General features: G+C 38.8%; 2 protein-coding genes across 3 annotated transcripts; one reads left to right on the forward strand and one right to left on the reverse strand.

Annotated features, from left to right (window-relative positions):
- Positions 1-712: 712 nt before the first annotated feature.
- LOC137961920 (SWI/SNF complex subunit SWI3A-like) lies at positions 713-13,491 on the forward strand. Of its 2 annotated transcripts, none has more exons than XM_068808560.1 (7): positions 713-794; positions 868-1,403; positions 6,210-6,680; positions 6,774-6,907; positions 6,978-7,036; positions 12,952-13,115; positions 13,206-13,491. In XM_068808560.1, the coding sequence occupies exons 1-7, from the start codon at positions 719-721 to the stop codon at positions 13,407-13,409; spliced, it is 1,644 nt and encodes a 547-aa protein (XP_068664661.1). In that variant the 5' UTR covers positions 713-718; the 3' UTR covers positions 13,410-13,491. The 2 variants fall into 2 exon arrangements, with proteins under 2 accessions (XP_068664661.1, XP_068664662.1); XM_068808561.1 differs by having other exon boundaries at positions 6,990-7,036.
- A 248-nt stretch (positions 13,492-13,739) lies between these two features.
- LOC137961922 (ACT domain-containing protein ACR6-like) lies at positions 13,740-16,409 on the reverse strand. Its single transcript, XM_068808562.1, has 7 exons — positions 16,210-16,409; positions 15,855-15,900; positions 15,588-15,702; positions 15,418-15,485; positions 14,610-15,206; positions 14,411-14,515; positions 13,740-14,326 (listed from the first exon to the last, which is right to left on the reverse strand). Exons 1-7 carry the CDS (start codon positions 16,257-16,259, stop codon positions 13,991-13,993), a joined length of 1,317 nt encoding a protein of 438 aa, XP_068664663.1. The 5' UTR covers positions 16,260-16,409; the 3' UTR covers positions 13,740-13,990.
- Positions 16,410-20,945: the final 4,536 nt, after the last annotated feature.

Genomic DNA, 20,945 nt, shown 5'->3' on the forward strand with positions numbered 1-20,945 from the left:
AAAATGACAAAGTTGAGTCCTAAGACTTATGATATAACTTTAATAGGATATGCAGAAAACAACAATGCATATACAATCATGCCTACATCATAAAACAATTGAGGCACAACAAATTACACATGCATGGTATGCTTACTAATACAAGTCGTATCCAAAATAAACATGAATCGTGGGCAAAGATTTTAATGCAATTTAATTCATAATTAAACTTTTATGGAGAAAATAGAAAGTTAATCACATTTCTTGATAATAAAGAAATAAAATAAATTTTATATTTTATCCTAATAAAATATGAAAATAAAAAATCTCCTCATCAGGTGAGATAATTGTGGTGTGAAGAACTGATGATGATTCTAATTAAAATTTTTAAAAATTCTTACTCAATTTACCCAGATACTTAGTTATGTGTGATGATTCAGGCAAATAAACATATGATGAATCCCATTTTGTACATTTATAAAAAAAAAGGTTCTTAGAAAAGATTTTGGACAATGAACATATAAAAGAAACCCTAATTCATTTAATTCAAATAGGTCATATTTTAAAATTTCCGAATTTATTTTCTTATGTGGGGGTGAAGAACAATTTTTTCTTCTTCTTTTGTTTAACCATTGACAATTTGCATCGAAGATTCGGAATTAGCTTGGCCAAGGTATTTTCTACCGTTTCGTCCTAGAAAGAGAAGACATTCTCCCTCTCCCCCCCCAAAAAAAGACCGATGCAGAGCGCTGAGGGGGGCTCGACCCCTGCGAACGACTCTGACCTTGATCTCTACACGATCCCCGGCTACTCGAGTGAGTCTCTCTCTCTCTCTCCCTATCTTGCTCTCTCTCTTTCTCGTACTTTGCTCTCTAACCCTGTCTTTAGGTTGGTTCTCATGGGACGTAATCCACGACAATGAGAAGCTCCACCACGGCGAGTTCTTTAACAACTCCTCCCTATCAAAAAACCCCAGAGTCTACAAACAGTACCGGGACTTCATTATCAACAAATACAGGGAGGACCCTTCTCGCCGACTCACATTCAACGAAGTCCGCAAGTCCCTTATCGGCGATGTCTCCAGTCTCTACAAAATCTTTCAATTTCTCGACCGTTGTGGCCTGATCAATTTCAGTGCACCCCCTCCGCCGTTGTCTAATGATGATCCCACGGATGAGAGCGAGAGCGAAGAGCATATTGTTAAGGTCGATGAAGGGCCTCCGAATGGAATTCGGGTGGTCGAATACCCAGGTTCGACGAAAATGGTGGGGGCGGTAACAAGGGCTTCTGAAGGTAGCAATGATGAAACCTCTGCTGCGAGGTTCACGTTGCCGCCTCTGACCAGTTACGCGGATGCGTTTAACGAAATCTTCTGTGACAACTGCGGCGAGAGGTGGTCGATAAATTATTATGAATCGGCAAAGGTATAACTTTTATCTTCGAAGGGTTTGGGCCAGTTGCAGGTTTAGGCGAATTGTTTTGAACCTCTTTGAGCTCAAGGTGTGATATGGATTGGGTTCAGTGCTTAGAAGCTCGTAACTCCTGAAGTGGACATATGATGCTTGGGCCTAGAAAACATGGATCCCGTAAGTACACGCAATGTCTAAAATTGTAGTGTCTGGAGCTTGATAACGTGTATCCATTCCAAGTACTCTTGGTGGAGAAACAAGAGTAGGACGATATTGGGAAGGTCATGCTTTGTCATCCGATATAGAAGGCGTAATGGGTGATAAAAGATTTTCAGTTATTCTTGCTTGATTTTCTGTTGCGCTCGTATGTATGTCACGGTAGTCTTGATATTACTATTGATAAAAGGTATTACTTTATTCTTGTGTTCTGGCTTTTTGTGCAGTAGTACATATTCTATGAACTGGTTTGGCTGTATGCTGGGGTCGGAATTTCAAAGAGTCTCTGGTGATTGTGTCTTTAAAAGATTGCAGCTGTCAATATGTAGGATCAGTGGTTAGTCTGTATTAGATCAGTTGTATGTCATTTTCTGGAAGGTTGACATTTATTACTTATCTATGGTACTGCAAGTGCAACAATTGACATTTAAAATTTTAAGGTAATGATTCTGATGAGAATTTGTTGTTGAGGATTAATTTTGACGATAGGAAGGACTAGCACAGAGATAAGGTATTATGTGGTGTATTTTAGTCATATGTTAGATAATTGATGGGCAATTATCAAATAGAGTGTTTGGGCTTAATTGGCAAGTGGACAGATTGTCTTTTTTGTTGTAAAAGGATGAAGTGTTATTAGGCAAAGCCAGAGAACAGACTACAAAGGGAGGAGGGGAGGGCTCTGAAACAACAAGGTGTTGAAGGGCAATCCCCTCCTTGGCAAGGGAGTCAACAACTGAATTGGCTGACCGAGGAACATGAAACCTAACAACATGAAGAGGAGAGATAAGGTCCATAATATCATGATACATTTGCCAATGCCTCCCAAGGAGGAGTCAAAAAAGAAGAAAACCACCCAATAATGACTTCAATATCTCCTTCTATCCAAAGACGCTGCTGAGGAGAGCATCCAGTGCACAGAGTGAAGGTGAAGATTCCCTACTCGAGAGCAGACAATTCAACTGTGGTGAAGTCAGCCCTTCCAATTCGCCCAAAGAAAGTAGTGAGCACCAAACCATCATGATTTCTAAGAACTTCAATTCTTGCCAGACCTGGGTATCTGGGGACACTTCTATCAAAATTCAGCTTGATGACCCGAGGAAGGGGAAGGGGAGAGGGGAGACCACTTAATCATGGCAATACAGCAGGGGTGGACATCTGTACGAGAAGTTTCCAATTTCCAATTGTCCCAAAGAGAGATGGCTAGAAAGCTTTCAAACTCTCTATGAGTCCCAAGCCAACTGACCATGGAACCGGTGATTTTTTGGATGACTTCATTCTCAGAGCTGTGCTTGAGGTTGAAGTGTTTGCTGTTGCGTTCAAGGCAAAGTGCTCAAGGGATATGGACTAAAGCTGCTGAGAGGAGCATTTTGCCCAGCCTTGGAAGTAGGTTCTCATCCGAGTTGACAAAGGTGAGTGAGGGAACTAGGAACGCAGATCTGGGTGCCAGTTTTCTCAAAGAAATGAACCCAAATATGCTGGGAAAAATGGCAATGAAGGATAATATTACTGATATTTTCCTCTTCAATAGAAATCATAGAGAGCAAGTAGTTAGATTGTTGATATTAGCTCTGGGAATCAACAGTAGTGGGGATATGGAAAATTAGGTGTGTGTGCATGTAAAATGTTATCAGATTTTCTCAACAAGAATGAAAAAATGGACTAACTTGTTCTAAAAAAGGTATATTAATCTTTTAATATTCTCATGCTTGCCATACCTGCCTTCAACTTTAGGATCTCGTCAGCATGTGGCTTTCGAGTGCTGTGAAAAGAGGTCAGTCTCTTAAGATACTTTCGGTGAACATGGCTTCTCGTATTTTTCAAAAATAAGAAATATTAGTTAACCAAGTAAACAGGAGACAGACAGTTGTAGACCTCAAATTAGAGGTGTAGGGCTACGATAGTCTGTTTATAAACTCATTTTAATCATTCAAATTTTCTCATTACTGAGCATCTCCTTTTAAGGAAGTTTGTGCTACTTAACCTCTGCTGCAATTGAATGTTTGCAGTGATGTATCCATCTTTTTATACTGTTATTGAACCTACCCAGATACTAGGGCATTTCAGGCATTGGTTGTGTTCTTCAAGTCCCACTAGGTTTCACCATTGAAACCAACCTTCACTTGTGGATTACAGTGTCAACATCTGCATTACTTAAGTTGGCCTATTGGTCTGGATCTTCTGGTTGAGATAATTAATTAAACATCAAGTCCTGTGTCCTCTACATCATTGCTTACCCTAAATAAGTGAACTTTATCACTGAAAAGTGTATTTTTTATAGCATATAGGGCTGCTATGAAGGGTAATACATGGCAAGAAGAATATCTACCTTTTGATGTAAGTTTGGTGATGCTGCAGATTGCTAGCAAAGAAAATTAAGTGACTTTTATGTAATAACCCTCAGATAAATTAGAGGTCGAGCCAGCTTGAATTATTCTTCTCATGTCTTCTATAAGCCTCTGCTAGTAACCTCTTTCTGGGGTGAACATGTTAGATTTATGTAGTAGTAAGCTACCTTATGAAGTGACTCACTCCTTTATATCCTCAATCAGAACCATTCATTTCAAATCCTTCTTCTTTTTGAATGGTGCCATCCTGCTTGTGTGGTTGAAACACTGTGGTAGACAGGGTTTCTTGCATTCCTAATTTCTCTCTAAGCCGTTTGACAGACCTCTTTCATTGATTGTTAGTTTTCTGTTTGGCTGATTTCACTGAAGTGTTCATTCTTTAATTAGTTTGTCTGCAGTTGCTTTTATAACTTATTTCAAACCTTGTTAGTATGTCTTTCATCACTTTTTGTAGTTAGGAGTTTAAGGGTTTTTTGTTGTTATAATAGGTTACTGATGGGTAGCGTAGAAACCCAAAGGGCTAGCCACAGTTAGGATAATTTTTCCGGCTAATAAACATAAAATTTTTCCACACTTTGGCCTATGAATGAGAACTCCCACTGACATTCTTCCTCACTTCAGGCCTAAACAAATAGATGACAGACCTGAAATGCAGACAACATAGATGGGCCACAAACTAGACTCTATAAAACAGATGTCTTGTTCTAATACCATGTTGCAGTGGGGTCTAGATCCAACTTAAAATGACTAGCTGAAATTAGAAGATTTTTTTCCCAACTAAGAACCACAGCCTTTCAAACTTTAACTGTGTGGAATTATTCCTACCAACACTCAGTGTATTGTTTTAGTGGTTGTTGACAGTCTATTGTAACATTCAAGTCCTTACAGCAGGACGTAACAAAGTATATTTTTATTTGCATCCGAAAATTGGTGCAAGGAGGGCTAGTTAAAACTTGAATTTTCTTTTGACCTATAAATCACAAAAAAAATCAGGCATCTAACCTATTCTGTCTTCCTGTTTTTGTTTCAGCTATTCCTTGTCCATTTACTGAAGTTTTTTTGTTTCAGCAATTCTATACAAGTCTGATGTTGACTTTAATTAAATTAATAAATTCAAGCTCTTTGTCATGGCCTCCTCATTTTCAGATTCCCTTTCAGCAGGCGAATCTGTATTGAGGGGATCTCAAGGTGGATTAGCTGGTGCTCCAAACTTTTGGAACCCACCCTCTTGGCGTCATTGACAGATCTTACACAAGATTTTAGATATTTCTAGCTCCTTTGTAGTTGGAATGTTGTAGGATATTAACTAATTGTTTGACTGACTCGCTTGCTAGGCAAGGAGTTTCCCTCCAGTTTTTTGTTGTAATGGAGGCTCCTTCTTAAGCTCTGTTTGTTGATTCATTGCCCTTGTGCCTTTGCATAAAACTTCACCTTTTTATGTATTTGTTTATTTTTCACTAAAAAAAAAAGGTCCCAAAACATTGTAAATGCAAAAGCTGGTCAATGTTATTGCAAGTGGAGGTAATTCCACGTAACCACTATTTATTTATTTATTTAAACTTTCAATCCACGTAGATAGACAGTGGTTTATTGGGATTCTGTCTATAACTCTAGTATGTTTTATCAATAGATTCTGCCTGCCTTTTCTTTTTTTTATCGCAGTTCTCTTTCCCTAGAAGAGTATTGTTTTACTTTTTTGGTTGAATGGTTTCTTTTCCCCAAAACGAGTGTACTGAGTTTCAATGAAATTCAGAAGTGGCCATTAATATTGCAACTAAAAAATAGACGATTTAACCTTGCAAAGAAGAGTACATGTAAAATTTTAAAATCTGCACTAGAGATGATTTTTTGAAGCTAAAGTATTTGTTTGTTTATGAATAATTTTTTTGTAGCTGACCAGAATTTGAAATAATTTAACAATGTTTTCATAATTGTCAAAATTAAGATCCTAACATTATGTTATTCGAATTATTTCATGTTCCTTCTAGAAGGTTTTTGCAACTCTGTTAGAGAAACTTTTGAATCTTAGTTGTAAAAAGTAGGAATAGTTATGTCCGCTCATAGAATATATTTACAAGTTGAAACTATATTAAATTTTAGAAATGTGTTCTCAGGGAATGAAGGCTCCATGACAGCAAGTGTAGAAGAACTTTCAAAGCTTTTACAGAATACTTCTTATGCATGTATATTTTGGTTGCATAATGCATGTGGGTCAGTGCAAGTGTTTCTCTTTAACCTTCTTTTGTTTTCCTTTGGGCAGGATTACTCTGTGATTTGCTTGAAATGCTTCCAAAATCAGAATTTTAGAAAAGAGAATTCAGCTCAAGATTACAAGCGAAAAGAGCCCAACACCATTCACATATCTCCAGTATGGACTGATGAAGAAAAGGCCCTTCTTTTAGAAGCTCTTGTGAAGTATGGGGATGACTGGAGCCTTGTTGCACAACATGTTCTAACAAAGAGTAAACTCGATTGCATATTACACACCATACAACTCCCCTTTGGTGAACATATTTTGGGTCTACCTGGTGAAAAGGCTGATGCAAGAAGTAAGGATAACATCGTGAACAATGTTAGACCAACTGAAATTTCTGGAGCTGAGGCCATAAAAACTGAGGAACATGATAAGGAAATTACTGAGCATGCTGAAGAGGGAAAAAGTAGCAGTCCACCTCCGAAGAGAAGGCGTTTTACTTTATTTGCAGATGATGGTGGTTCATTGATGAAACAGGTAAAAGTAGTTTACTTTAGTGTTCTTTATCTTGGTATTATCTAATAGCTTACTTTCCTTAAAAAGAAATCTAATAACTTACATTTGTACTAGGTTGCTCTCTTGTCTACAGAAATGGGCCCACAAGTTGCAGCAGCTGCTGCCAGGGCTGCTGTTACAGCATTGTGCAATGAGATCCCATATGCAAAGAAGATATTTTGCTTGGATGATAGTAATGAACTACAGGAGTAAGCCTTTGACCTCTAAAATGATGGTTTTTTGAAGACTTCATCCATTGTGTGAATAATATTCTTTTAGTAATTGTGTCAGATTTCTTTCAGTCGAAGATCCCGAGGGAGGAAAGCTTGAAGATTCAGGTGAAGGTTTTTACCATTTAAATTTTATCTTGTCTTTTACTCAATAGGGTTGGATTGGTCCATTTAGAACCACCTTGAGCTGCAATTAGCCGTCCATTAGATCAGGAAAATTTGTCTTTGATACTGCAATGCAAAGTCTTACAAACAAATCTGTGTGTGTATTGATGTCACATTATGTTTTTTCATTTATAAGAATGCCACCAAAGATGTATTGGTATAAGGTAAAAAGGAATATCATCGATTAAAGATGATTTGAAGAAGTTGGTTTATATTATTGTCCTTTTTGTTTGGATGATAAGTGTTAATTTTATTGCAAAAAGGGAAGAGTTCAAACTAGGGGAGGCCTCCTGTTACAACAAGGGAATCAAGGGAGGTACAAATATCAAGAGCTTCTAGTTAACTCGATTGAAGGTTTTTTCGAAGTCCAACTTGAGGGCGAATCTGGGCTAGCTCGAGCGCTTGAAGGAGTCAAGTAGCCCGAGGGCGGGCATTGCAGAGTCCAATATATTTCGTTGACAGATGAAAGCGCATTGATCGGACTAGATGATCTGAGGTAGGACCTTTAATTTGGTTTGCGAGAAGCCTAGCAATCACCTTGTATGCGCTGGTAGTTTTGATGTTGATATTTTTGGGCACCAAGGCAATGAAAGAGGCCCCCATAGCCTAGTATGTGATGCTGCATTGGTGAAAATTTTGGCCCATAGTGTGGATGTCGTCCTGTATGATGGGCCAGTGGTGGTAGAACTCCCCATTAAATCCATCTGGGCTAAGGGCTCGGTCAAGAGGCATACCGAGGGCAGCAAGTTCAATTTCAGAGGTGGAGAAAGGTATGTCAAGTTTGATAGCAGCTTGGTTGCTGATTTGTCTGTAACTGAGGAGTTGAAGGCTGGGCTGGTTGAATTCCTCTTCAGTATAAAAATATGTGAAGAAGCTCACAATAGCATTAGTGATGCAGAGTCTATCCGAGATCACCTGGCCAACAATGTTGAGTGAGGTGATTTGGTTAGCTCTCCTCCTGGATGAGGCGATGGAGTGAAATTTTTTTGTAGCCATCTCCATTGGTCAACCAGCGAAACTGAGCTCTTTGTTTTCAAAGGATGGTTTTATAATATGAAAGAGACTGAAATTCACGAGTAAAACTATTTCGGAGAGAGAGTTTAGGAAAGAAAGAGACCTTTGCTCTTCAATGTGATCGAGCTTGGAGATGCGGTTGAGTAGAGAGTTCTTCTTGGCAGCAATTGCAGAGTGTGTTGACAAGAGGGCCAAGACCAAAGTTTGGCTTTAAGTAATTTGACCTTGAGGGGGAATGCCCAACCAGGCTTGGCATTGGGCATAAGGTTCTGCCACCAAGCCGTAAGGCTTGAATCAAATTGGGGATCTTTGAGTCAGCAGTTCTCAAATCTGAAAGGTTTGCTACCCCAGCGCCTAAACATGGTGTCAAGGAGAACGGCCCAATGATTCGAGCAGGCACGATTACGAATTCTGCTCGAGGCGTTGCCATAGAGTTGATGCCACCCAGGATTGGCAAGGAAATGGTCAAGCTTGGAGAGAATTGATCATAGTTGCCTGTTGGACCATGTGAATTCCTTCCTAGAAAGGGGAATTTCCTCAAGGTTGCAATTGTCAATAAGGTCGGCAAACGCCCTCTAGGAGGACGTTATCCTACTGGTAGGTAGGGGTTTCTCACTGCAGAACCGGATGACATTGAAGTCTCTGGCAAGGATCCAAGGTAGATCCCATCTTTGGATCATGTCAAGTAATTCTTCCCAAAATGCCACCTGATCCTCAATATTGGGTGGGGCTGTAGATGCCAGCAACTGCCCTGGTGAGCCCCAATCATTTGGCTCTAAGTCTCCTTGCTATATTTGTGTTTCTCCTATTGGAGGCCTGTAATTGGTTGTCTGGACCGCTCACCTGGTGGGGGGAAAGGAAATTCTTCCTGATTCTTGATCAACCGACAGAGACAAGGGCGTGCTTGATTTGCCAGGGGAGGGGTGCTGCATGCAGCTTTTCCCTCTTCTGCTATAGGTGGCTAGAAGGGGAGGGGAGGCAGTTGTTGGTCAGTTGTAAGGGGATGGGAGTGTGGGGTGGTGTTGATGAAGGGGGAAGAATCTGAGTTGGAGTGGTAAGCCACCAGGGTGGGTTAGGGAGGGGGTGAGTGGTGAGATGGGTATAGGTTGTTGGTGGGTAGTTGGTGTTTGCCAGGTGTTTTGGAGGGGGGGGGGGGGGGGGGGGGACTTGGTTGTGGTCTGGCAGGTTTATTAAGGCTGTTAGATATCTCGGGGAGGGGGGGACAGGTGCTGTGAGGGTAGGCAACAGCATTGGCCCAGGGGAGTTAGATGGGGCAGAGGGGCCAAGTGTGGGGAATGGGGGGGGGGGACGGACTTGGTTGTGGTCTGGCAGGTTTATTAAGGCTGTTAGATATCTCGGGGAGGGGGGGACAGGTGCTGTGAGGGTAGGCAACAGCATTGGCCCAGGGGAGTTAGATGGGGCAGAGGGGCCAAGTGTGGGGAATCTCTGAAAAGGTGGCTGGCAGTCTGCTGGGTGGCGGGAGTGGATGTTCAAAATTTGAATGGGAGGTGGGGTAGTGGGGATGAATCGTTTGGTGTCTGGGTTAACTCAGTGTCACCAGCTGTTGGGGGTGGGTTGTGGGTTACTCACTGAGTGGGATAGCTTGCGAGTTGAAGCTAATGGAGGGTGTGCCATCCTTGGGGCAGAAGCCGCTGAAAGAGATTAGGCTAGAGGTGATTTTGATGAGTTTGGGGGCAGTCTTGGGTTGAGTAGGTAAGATGAACAATCTAGCATGCTCCAACTCGGCTAGGGAAGTAGTAGCCTCGTCGGTGAAAAGGAGAGAGACGAAGACATTGGTGATACATTCAAAAGTATGCTTACACCAGAGTTCCATAGGTATTCCTTTGATGGAAAACCATTGGCCAAAGGAGAAGTTGGTTTGGGAGGGGGACCAGTCAGAAAGGCCATAGACAGGTGATGTTGAGTGAGAAATGGTCTCCTTTGCTAAGGCTTTGTCCATCGGATTTTGAAAGGTAAGAATCCAATTATGCCCAGTGGTGTGGGAGATATGGGCGTGTAGTTTGGGTGGAGGTTGTTGAGTTTTTGGGAAAGAGAATAACTTCATTAACTTGTTGTAATCTAAGTTCATGAACCCCTATTTATAATAGAGGAAAGTAGTAGAGTCCAATTACAATTAAACTACCCTTGTCCCAATTAAACCCAAAGTCTAGTACTTAAAGATAAGTTCTAGCATAATGAAACAATTGAACATAAATAGAAGACTAACATAACTAAAACACCTTTTAATTGAAACTCTTCTGTGAGACTTCCTTCCATAATAATTTTGGTTCTGTTAGACTTCTTATTATGAGAGTCATGTTATACGTTTCCATATTTACTTTTCAACACTCCTCCTCAAGTTGGAGTTTATAACTTCAACTTGCAATGAAAAATATTCATGCTCTTCAATTTTCTTTTGCTGAAAAAGATTCTTCACAAATGCAATTCTTCATAGATGCAAAAACTTCACCCTTTCTTGAATATTTTGGTCACATAAAAATTATCACAACGTATGGAATAAATACCTCTTTCTTGTACTTTTCCCCCTCAAGTTGGAAGGTATGGTTGTAATCTGAGTTTGAAACAAAAACATAATTGTATTTATTATCTCCTCCATTAAAGTGTCCCGAGGATAACACCTATCACTCAAAGGACGATGATAAAAACCCTCTTAAGGGTACGGATTAAAAAGTCTCAATAGACTTAAAACACCCATATGTATATAAAAAGATAAACCAACTGAAGCAAGGCACAAGAGGTTGGCCCAAAGGGGTATGTGAGAGTCAAAAAAGGTTGGTAGGAGAAAGGTAACCGATAAAAAGGGGTATATGAGATACTTTCTTGATATTGTTGATCAATAACATCAACTCAAAAAGTGAAGCAAAAAATTCAGCTTAAATTTGGATTTTCGCATGCAATGGGATACCAGCATGACCTTTGATTCTTCCAATGCGAATATATCCTTAAATGTAGATCAAATTGACATGAAATTTTCTCTATCTGAAACTAGACTTAAATACCTTTCATACAAGTATAACTTTTTTTTTCATAAAATATACTTATTTTGAGATAAATAATCTGATAGATTTCGGACTTTGTAATCTGGCCGAATTGAGTACTATTTCTTCTTTGGCCAGTATGACCATTGACTCTTCCAATATCGATATCTCCCTCTAGAAAACTCAGATTTAGAATTTTTTGAATTGGTAAAAAAATAGACTTATAGATCTTTCTTTGGATATATAATTCTGCTTGTAAAGTCTCGTTCTTGATGGCATAAGATGGCTCGAAAGTAGAAGCTTTCTGCTGTTGCTCGAACTTCTCTTATAATCTGACCTTAGCTGCTTGAAATATTGATTTCTCTTTGTAGAAAACTCCAATTGCCAAAATTCGTTTTGCGTTGGATAGTAGACTCGAATATCTTTCTGTAAATATATAATTTGTAATATTAAAAGCTCAGTATGGAGGTGCGAATGCCAAGAAAACAACGAGTATTGGAACTGAAAAGAGAAGAAAAAGATAAATACAAACCTAAAGTACTAGAGATATAGATCAGAAGAGGATCATTATCTTTGTGGGTTGACCAAGTCAACTCACAAAACCTGCTCTGATACCATGTTAAGTTAGGTCCAACACCCATCCCAAAATGGGGCAGTGTAGGTGGTTGGTTGGGAGGGGATGGGATTTTTGTGTACCAGGTGAGGTTGAAGGGGAAGTGGGTAGGAGATGGAGTAGACAATTGCAAAATGCATCCTGGTCAAAGTTGGGGTTGGTGAGTTGAGGAACGAATAAAATACCCATTATGGAACCATGCCAACAATGAGTGATTCTGCATTCCGGAGAGCCGTGGTGAAGCTGGGTGGAGAGATAGAACACCAGATCCCCAGTCCAGAGCTCCCTAGTGTGACTGCGGCTGGATGCACGATGGGTGACCTGGTCAAAAAGTTTGATGAAAGAGTCTCCAGCAACAGTTGGGATGGTGATGAATGAACATTTGCTGCCTGTCCTGGACAACATATGGATATCTTGTCCAGATCATTCCTGGGTTTGGCGGATGGAGATGCGAGTCTTCCCGAACCTGAAGCTGAAGGTGGTTGGGTTCCCCAGCAAAGTTGGTCTTTTTCTTCTGTGCGAGGCTCGACTGGAGACAGTCTGCCATTTGTGATCGTCATCTTCGTTGTCTGCATTGGTCCTCAAGCCCTCTGCAATGCTGTTGCCATTGAAGAACTTCTCCTCTGTTGTTCTCATCGCTGAAATGAGCCGCAAGAGGTGGCAAGTGGCCACGACAGGTCCAAAGCCGCCGCTGGGTGAGAGGGCGACGACGTCTCGCACGGGGGGAGCACACCATTGATGGGTGGGTGGGCGAGGCTCCACGCAGCAATTTTGTCTTGCCTCGCTCGTCATCCAGTGCATTGCCCCGTTCGTTGTTCCACGTCCACTCTCCATCTTTTTTTAGGTGTATTTCTATTCTTTAACGTTTATATTATTGTACTTAATACTTGTCATGGCCGGATTGAGTTTCATCAGCAGTAAACGAGAAGTTGCTATGGTGGAAGTTGTTCTTGTAATCTCTTGTAGTAAATGTAGGAAGAATTGTAGTGGTTCAGAAGTCAGCTATATTTCAGATCCAGCTCTTCTTTCTGCATGTCATGAGGATACCGTTAGTAGTAATAAAAAATCTTGTTCTGTTCTATTTGCGAGGTTACTTTTTCTCTCCCCCTATTGTAGACTTACCAGAAATTTGCTAATCTTCATGAAGAAGCCGTTTTCTGTTCCTAGTCTAGCCCCTATCGTCATTTTCTCATTTGGTGCATCCATTGATTTCATGATCCTTGTACATGCAGAAACAGTAGGCCACTGTCCCGAGAAAACATCTGGGCCTGGGACAATACAGCTTAGAGCCGCCGTTGCTACAGCTCTGGGTGCGGCAGCGGCTCATTCTAAGCTACTGGCAGACCAGGAAGATAGAGAAATTGAACAACTGACGGCTACTGTGGTTGAGCTGCAGGTTTCTGTTTCTTTCACAAACTTTCTTCTGAACATCATTTTTTTTCTCTCCACACCATTTACCTTAATATTCTGCATCTCTTTTGGGCAGATGAGAAAGCTAAGATGTAAGGTCAAGTATTTTGAAGAGCTGGAGTCGATCATGAAAATGGAATATGAACAGATAAAGAAGATGAAAGAATCAATTATTGCGGAGAGAATAGAAGTACTGAGAAAGGTCTTCCAAGCAGGGATCTCAAGGTGGAAGGATCATAATTCTGTTAAGCCTTTTACCGTCAGTGGTATCATGTTGTAATAACAAATTGTGACATTCAGTTGTTTAAAAATGCAAAGAAAGAAAAGGAAACAATTTGCCATGCCAAGCCTCATTTTATGTCCATCAGAACAAGTAGGAACTTCATTGTAGCTTTTCTCTTGTTTTTATCATCAATTATCAAAACAATTACAAATTCAAAGTCATTCATACTTCAATTTATTTTAGGATAAATTTTTTTCTTATTGTAGGATTCAGATAGATTGTGTGTTGTCGAAATAATATGTTGATTTTAGGACAAAAAAGATATCTTTCTTGCTTAATAATATACATGCATAGAAATGCATCAGTTGTTGTTGTGGATAGAAGAAAGAAAAAAGAAACTCTGTAGAAATCCTTTACAAGTACATTTACAAGTTACAACACTTTGTTTATGTACAAATACCACTCTGTACAATTTCTATAGGACCAATGAGTAATCCTTGTATACTATGAGAATGCAAGACCCTATACATTGGTGTTTCATAACTGTACATATGCTCTTTGACCTTCTATCTCTTCTTCTTCTTCTTTTTTTTTTTTTTTTTTTTTGGACCTTCTTCACATGATTGAAATGATTGCCATCACGAGTAGGATCCAATCAGTCTGAAGTTCTGCAGCGACCGTGTAAAGAGGCTTCCAAACAGAAATCTTGTTGCCGTATCTTGAGGAGGCTTGGAAGAGAAGAAAGGTGTTTTAACTCTTAGGATAGAGTGATCTATCAGCTGATGGATAGATTCAATTGTCTTGGCTTCGACTGGGTTGCCAGAAACATCTGAAACATGAAAATTATCTACTGCTTTTCCATCCTTCGTTGAGATCTCAGCCCTTATAATGCTTAAACCATTTTCACGGAATATTCTGGTAATTTCTGAAAGAAGACCAACTCGATCATCTGTGTATAGTTCTAGCTCCAGCCCCTGCAAGATCAACCACTGACTTTTAGAAGATGAAACCTTGTCACACTCACTATTAACTCCCACAAATAAACAATCCAGTTATACCTCTGTGGCCCTCCTCTCTATAGCAGCTTGAAGACACTGTGTCACCCTTTGTCTCTCAGCCTCTGAACTAATTGGGAATCCATCTACATGTCTGATATAGTACTCCTAAGAATAAGCAAGAAATATGGTATAAGATGAAGTAATTCCAAGCTCTGTAAAGCTTTAACCAACGGAAATATTAGACAACAAGAGATCTCACCTGATAAGCTTCCATATCTCCAGTGTCCACCCTCCCATGAAACACTACATATTCCATGTCAGTGAGAGTACACAGTGTATCGAAGAGAAGTTTTGGCCTATCTTTGCATCTCATATTAACCACAGTGTAATCCTTCTCAAAACAATCTAATAATGCAACATGTGGTCTTGAACTCTTATCATCAGGTGTCCCTAATCCCACTCTTTCATAATCTCTATCAGCAAACATTATTTGGTGTAACCTTCGTTCGGTGTGAGTGGTTGCTTGAGAAACTGTTGTATGAACTGCCCTGAAATCGTTGCTACCCTTCAACACATTGCACAGGAGTTCCTTAATCATGGATAGACGAGTGCGGTCTTCAATGGGGGACCCTGTCCTTTCATCTGTGACATGGACAACTGCTGCAGCCCTAGCATTATGTGTCCACACCTCTGCATTCACCACATTACATCTTAGATCTGTGAGTACAGCACAGACATCAGAGAGCAATCCAGGCCGGTCAGCACCAGTTAGCTCAATAGAAGTGTATTCTTTGGATGGTGTTACCCCAACAGAGCTTCTTAATGAGGGAACAAAGCAAGCTTCTGATTCAATAGACTGCAAAAATAGGAAAATCCTTGTCAAACAGATTGGATGGAACTTTCTTGTGTTTTTAGTTAATTTCACATGGCATGATTCCAGAGGCCCGATGGGGCTACTCAAATTTTGAAACAAAATCTTGAAATCCTTGAGAACATTATTTCTTTTTCATTGAAGTAGAAAGGGGTGAATCAAGGAGGTAATAAGTCATGAATAATTAAGGAATAACCTTCTTTATGTAGTTGAGAATTCCTTCGTCTTTGAGTTTTCTCCCTTTTTGATCGGTAACATTAAACACTGGAACAATCAATATAAGAAGTTAACGATTTAGACAGCAGGGAACAAGAAAAAGGTAAATCCTGAAGGAATATTGAGTTCAAGGAACTACGAAATCCTCACCATCCATGAACCATCCTCCATCAGAAGATATATAAGCTTTGGTAATTATAAGATTCAGATCCGTAAGAACCTGAACAACCTCCAACAGAATACCATGTTTATTAACAGTGTCAACCTGTAAAGGAGAACATCCCAAACCACTGACAAGTCAGCCATAAGATGAACAGATAACTTAAACGCAAAAAACTCAGACACAGAAGATCCTATTTCCCAAAGTCATATAGCAATCATATATACGATTGCCATATATATGTGACCTCCGTTTACCTGAATTATAGTAGCATTCTCACTGGCATCGTTGTTGATCACAACCCTGCATCAACAATCAAACTCTATAAAGAAAATATGACAGAAAAAAAAAATGAAACAAAGAAGAAAGCCAGAAATTCAACAATCTGCAATATCCATCAAAACCCAACTAGGAAATCCGGGGGGAAAAATCAGGTGTGTTACAAAAGCCAAAAAGAACCATAATCCAATTTCACACCAGCCTTAATAATAAACACCGTTCGCCCAAAAAAGTAAAAAAAAAAATCCAAGAACAAGATTAAAAAAAAAAAAATCGTAAAAAACCCGAAAAAATTAAAGGTACAAATAGAAAACAGAAAGCTACAAACCATACCTCGGTGGATTCAATCTCCTGAAAAGCTTAGCATATTCGTCATCATCCATCTCCGTCAACAAAGCAACAGCAACAAAGCTAATCCTTCCCAAACCAGCAGTTCCGCAATCAGAATTCAGAAGGAAGCAGAACGAACGAGAGCAAGCGGCCACCACCTTCCTGTGTCTCTGGAAGAATGACAACTCAGTAGATCCCGAGAAAACAAGCGACCGCCAAATAACAGACAGCGGACGAGAGATATTATTGCCCTCCTTTAATCATTTCAGGAAAAACGGTTAGCCCTGCCCGGTACGGCCCTTACAGTGCGTGCGTGTCGTGCTGTTATTGGTTTATACCTCCGTAAATATCGGGAAAAATACCCTCTCTATGGAAACGTTAACAGGATCTCGATTTAATATGAGTAGCTTCTTAGAACCTTCCTGAGGGCCCGGTCTTCAAATCAAGAAGCCGCGTCTCACAACCTTCTCACCCGTAGCACTTTTGGAAAGTACCAAGTTTCATTATCACGGGTCCAAAAAACACAGCCCTAGACCTGGTCCACTAAAGAAGCTTCGTGGGCTCGTGGGCCCCGTTTCAGGCGGTGGTGAAGCTTGACTCGCTGTACGCTTCTGATTAGCGATAAACTCGGTGCGATGGGCGAGTCATCAACGTAACACCCGTTACTGACTGACACGTGACATAATTTTTTATTTTTTTAACCTAAATTTATGAATTTGAAGAAAAAATGTTATTTTCTAATTTGAAATCACGAAAGGGCCATGCGTTGCTGTCGGGGATCTTAAGACGACTTAATTCCAATTAGTAAGTGAGGGTAGTTTCGTCTTTTTGTGGAAAACTCAAAATGGAAGGAAAGAATATTCGTTTTCGGACCGAAAGAGAAAGTTCACCGCCGTAATCTTCTTTGATGTCCAGAAACAACTATGAACCGTTGGATCAACGGTGACGTGTCAGATGCGTCGCATGAGAGCTGCAGTTTTGCTTAAATAATACCGACATTTATGCCGGAGGCGTTTGTAACTGGTTGTTGGGAGGTTGGGTCTCTTTAAGGTTACAAGGGCGGTGGGTCCCACGAGAAAATATATTCTATTTAGCACATGATTTTTGTTGACCTTTTAGATTTTTGGGTGTGGCATTTCTAAGTGGTTGTTGGGAGGTTGGGTCACCTAAGCTTTTAAGGGGAGTGGGTCCCAAGAGAAGATATATTTTTTGACCTTTTATATTTTTTTAAATTTCATTTACAAAAAATATTTAGGTATCAAAGGGCATAAATACTTTTTTAAATATAAAGTATAAGCAAATATTTGTGGATTTTTCTTCTTATTGGTGGCACTGAGTCGGGTGAGTTTGACTTGATTTATAACCATCAAATTCGTCTTCAAATTCATCCTTCTATATAGGAAAGAAGAAAGAAAAAACGAAGATTGGTTAGAACTATTTAAACTTCTCTTCTTCATTACGAACTTAGTTCGATAAAATCCCCAAACATGAGGTTCTTCCTCACCGGCATGAATAGAGATGAGGTAATGAGTTGAGGGTAAAGCAACGAGGCAAGGACAAATTTAGATTTTTAACCCCATCATAAGTTTTTGCAAGAATGAATTTTTGAATCGGGATTATAGGCATGTTTTGAGTTTTAAAAAATTCATCATAAACTCAACCTTTGTCTACCCTTAATATTACTGGAAGAAACAAGTTTTTTATTATATGAGAAAAGATTTTTTTTGGTCAGGATCGACAAAGACCTTGGAGGTTTCATATGCTCTTTCTAAGAAAAAAACAAAAGAATAACAAGACATTAAAAGCTCGACGCTAAAAGATATTTTTATGAGTTTCATATCTTCTATCGTAGTTGATAGCAAAGTAAGAAAACAAACATACATGTCTAATCCAACGATATCTCTTATGTTCGAATAATATCGAAGTATACTTGATATTTATCTATGTAATCACCCCAACACCACCAAACTTCTTAAGCAAATAATTCTTATCAATTGCTTGTTTGATGTCCTTAAAAATCCAAATTCTGCCCTATGGATACACCAAAACCTCCAACAAAGTTTGTCATCTTCAATCTTTTGTTCTAGTTGAAACTTGCAAAACTTTAGAATTTTATAAATCTAATCCAATAATTTCTCCTTTGTTTTAACACAATTTTAGGTATATTCTATTTTTATTCATGTGCTTAACTTGACATTACAATAAGCTTCATAAACCAGACAACTCTAGCGAAAAAGATATATAGTTATTCAAATACATCTAAGTTTTCCTTCTCACTTTCCTAATATGTTTATAAAAAAAAAAAGTGAGTCTTAATCAAATAACCATTCTCATAGCTTCACTTAACGAGTTTTATAATCTATTTAAATTTGATCACAACATTCATCAAAATTCTACCAGCTTATTGGCCTTGGTCAAAAGTTTTTGAATATGCTAAATTTGGTATGTTAGGATTCATCAGAATCCTTTTGACTCATTGGTTGTGCCATGATTTCTTGTCCTTGCATTACTCTTTCGCATGGATAGAATACAAGATTAGTGACCCGACAAATGAACATTCCATGTTGGGATTTTTTTGTTTAGTTGAGATAGGATTAAAAGTGCATGTACCATTAATACATTTGTGTATTATTTGATATATCTTGAATTATTGAGATATTGATACCATACACAATATGTAATGTGGTGTTTTTATTTTTAATAATTTTTTAAAAACCAAGATAGATGCAATGTACAATACGTAATGTCTTGTATTTTTAAATCCAAGACAGTTGATACTATGTGTAGCATGACGTATATCAATCGATACATAATGAATTTAAGGGTTTTGATACCATAAACAATTGGATATTGTCACGATGTCTTTGTCCTTCGTTTCTTTTTGAGATTTTTGATGTTGAGAATTATTTTTTGTAGTTTAAGGTAGAACCAAATGTGGTTGTCTAGTTGAAACATCTCGTGAACACACAATGAATCAAATTTTATCAAGAAAATGAAGTGGACCCTATGAGATCAACAACCTTTAGACTCCAAGATTCAGAATTGACGTTTTAAAGAGGGAGAGATTGGCAAGGAAGTAGCAAAGAAGGTTCCCTTAGTGGTCTTTAGCATATTCTCGAGTGGTCCTTAAAAGTGAATCACATTCAACCCATCTTCACCTCTCACCACTTAGGTTAGATAGGTTGCTAGGATTATTGTTTTGTATATGGGGAGCACTAACGTTTTGGTGTAAGGATGGTAACAAGGTGGATTTGAAGAATGTTTGGCAAGTTTCCAATCTATTTGCATAAAACGATTTTCTTTCGTTTTCATGTATCTAATGAGAAAACATTTTTTTCCTAACCTTATCGTCGGTTTTCCCACTAAGTTATCTTTATATAAGATTATAACTACTTTGATTTAATATTTTAAAATAATAAATTGATTTTTTATTTAAAAAACAAAAATATATACAAGTAGAAAGTCAAATTACCCGAATCTTACTTCAGGCCTCGATAAAAAAATAAAAAAAAAATAAAAAAAGAAACGAACCAATTGACATGTATTCCTGATCCTGCTTAAATTATTAAGTTGACTTGGGTCCTTATCTAATTCATTTTCTTTGGGAGAATTAAGCATTTACTTTATTATAAATATTATTGCAAAAACTTTAACGGAGAGTGGAGCTATCACAATGTACCATTTGTGCTCTAGTCCACAAAGTGGACCTCAAAAGCTTGTGGTCCTCTTCAATGTGAACATTAGACTAACTTTAAAAGATGTTGTGACTTCCCCCTAACTTTTCAACTCTTTGTGTCTTGTATTTTCAATAAGTCAACTGGGGTCCTTGTCTAGACATCTGAAAAATAAAAAAGTTAGGCAAAAGGAGCCCCCATCACTAAGTTCAAGATGCATGTATCAAGACTTCATAAGTTCTCTTGGTTTTATTTGTATTTTTTTTTGTTCTTTTATATATTAGATATATTATCTGTCCAATTTGTTCGAAAAAGAATTCATAAGTTAACGACCTAGTCGTTAGACCAAGTGTATATTTTTTCAAGGAGTTATGCATATTTTTTTATGGTTATACGAAAGTCGCATTTATAAAAAGGGAAAAGGCGACAAAAAATACCTAGAATGATGTTTACTTTGGGATTTATTAGTCCGTGGGTGTAACATGGAGCTAGAATTTGACCATTATTATTTCCAAAAATAATTAATAATAATTTTTTGATAATTATCTCATTTTTACTAACTATTTTTGGGAATAATATTAATCAAATTCTTATTTTTTTTCCAGGGGCGGGTAGGCCCGCCCGACACTTCTATATTTTCTTACATGGGCCTACCAGAGACGAGCTTAAGCCCAAAGGCACCTGACGGCCCGTTTGGGATTTTTACATCCTTTTCCTCCATACTTGCAAGTTGTTCCCACTCAAAATTGGAGGATAATTTGGTAATTTCAATTTTGTCTTCTTCCTAGTTCCGACGACCGTACCGTTGCAACTCACATTATCAGCCAATCGAAACGAGGGTAACCCTAGGGTTAAGGGTCCGCTCTTCTCACACTCACATTTTCCATATTCATGAATGTTGGTTTTTTTATTCATTAAAGTTTACTCACTTATCGGGTGAGTCAGATTGGATTTAGGCTTTGACGAGTCGAGTGGAAGGATGTGACTCGATCATTTTGTTTCGGCCATGTAATCACTCTTGAACTTGCGAATCCCAATTTGATTTGAATTTTTATATGTTAAAAT

This window comes from Aristolochia californica, unplaced genomic scaffold (assembly GCF_029961685.1).
Source record: "Aristolochia californica isolate CCGP_79_NKW_82.1479 unplaced genomic scaffold, dmAriCali1.0.hap1 SCAF_4, whole genome shotgun sequence".
In the NCBI taxonomy this organism is placed as follows: domain Eukaryota; kingdom Viridiplantae; phylum Streptophyta; class Magnoliopsida; order Piperales; family Aristolochiaceae; genus Aristolochia; species Aristolochia californica.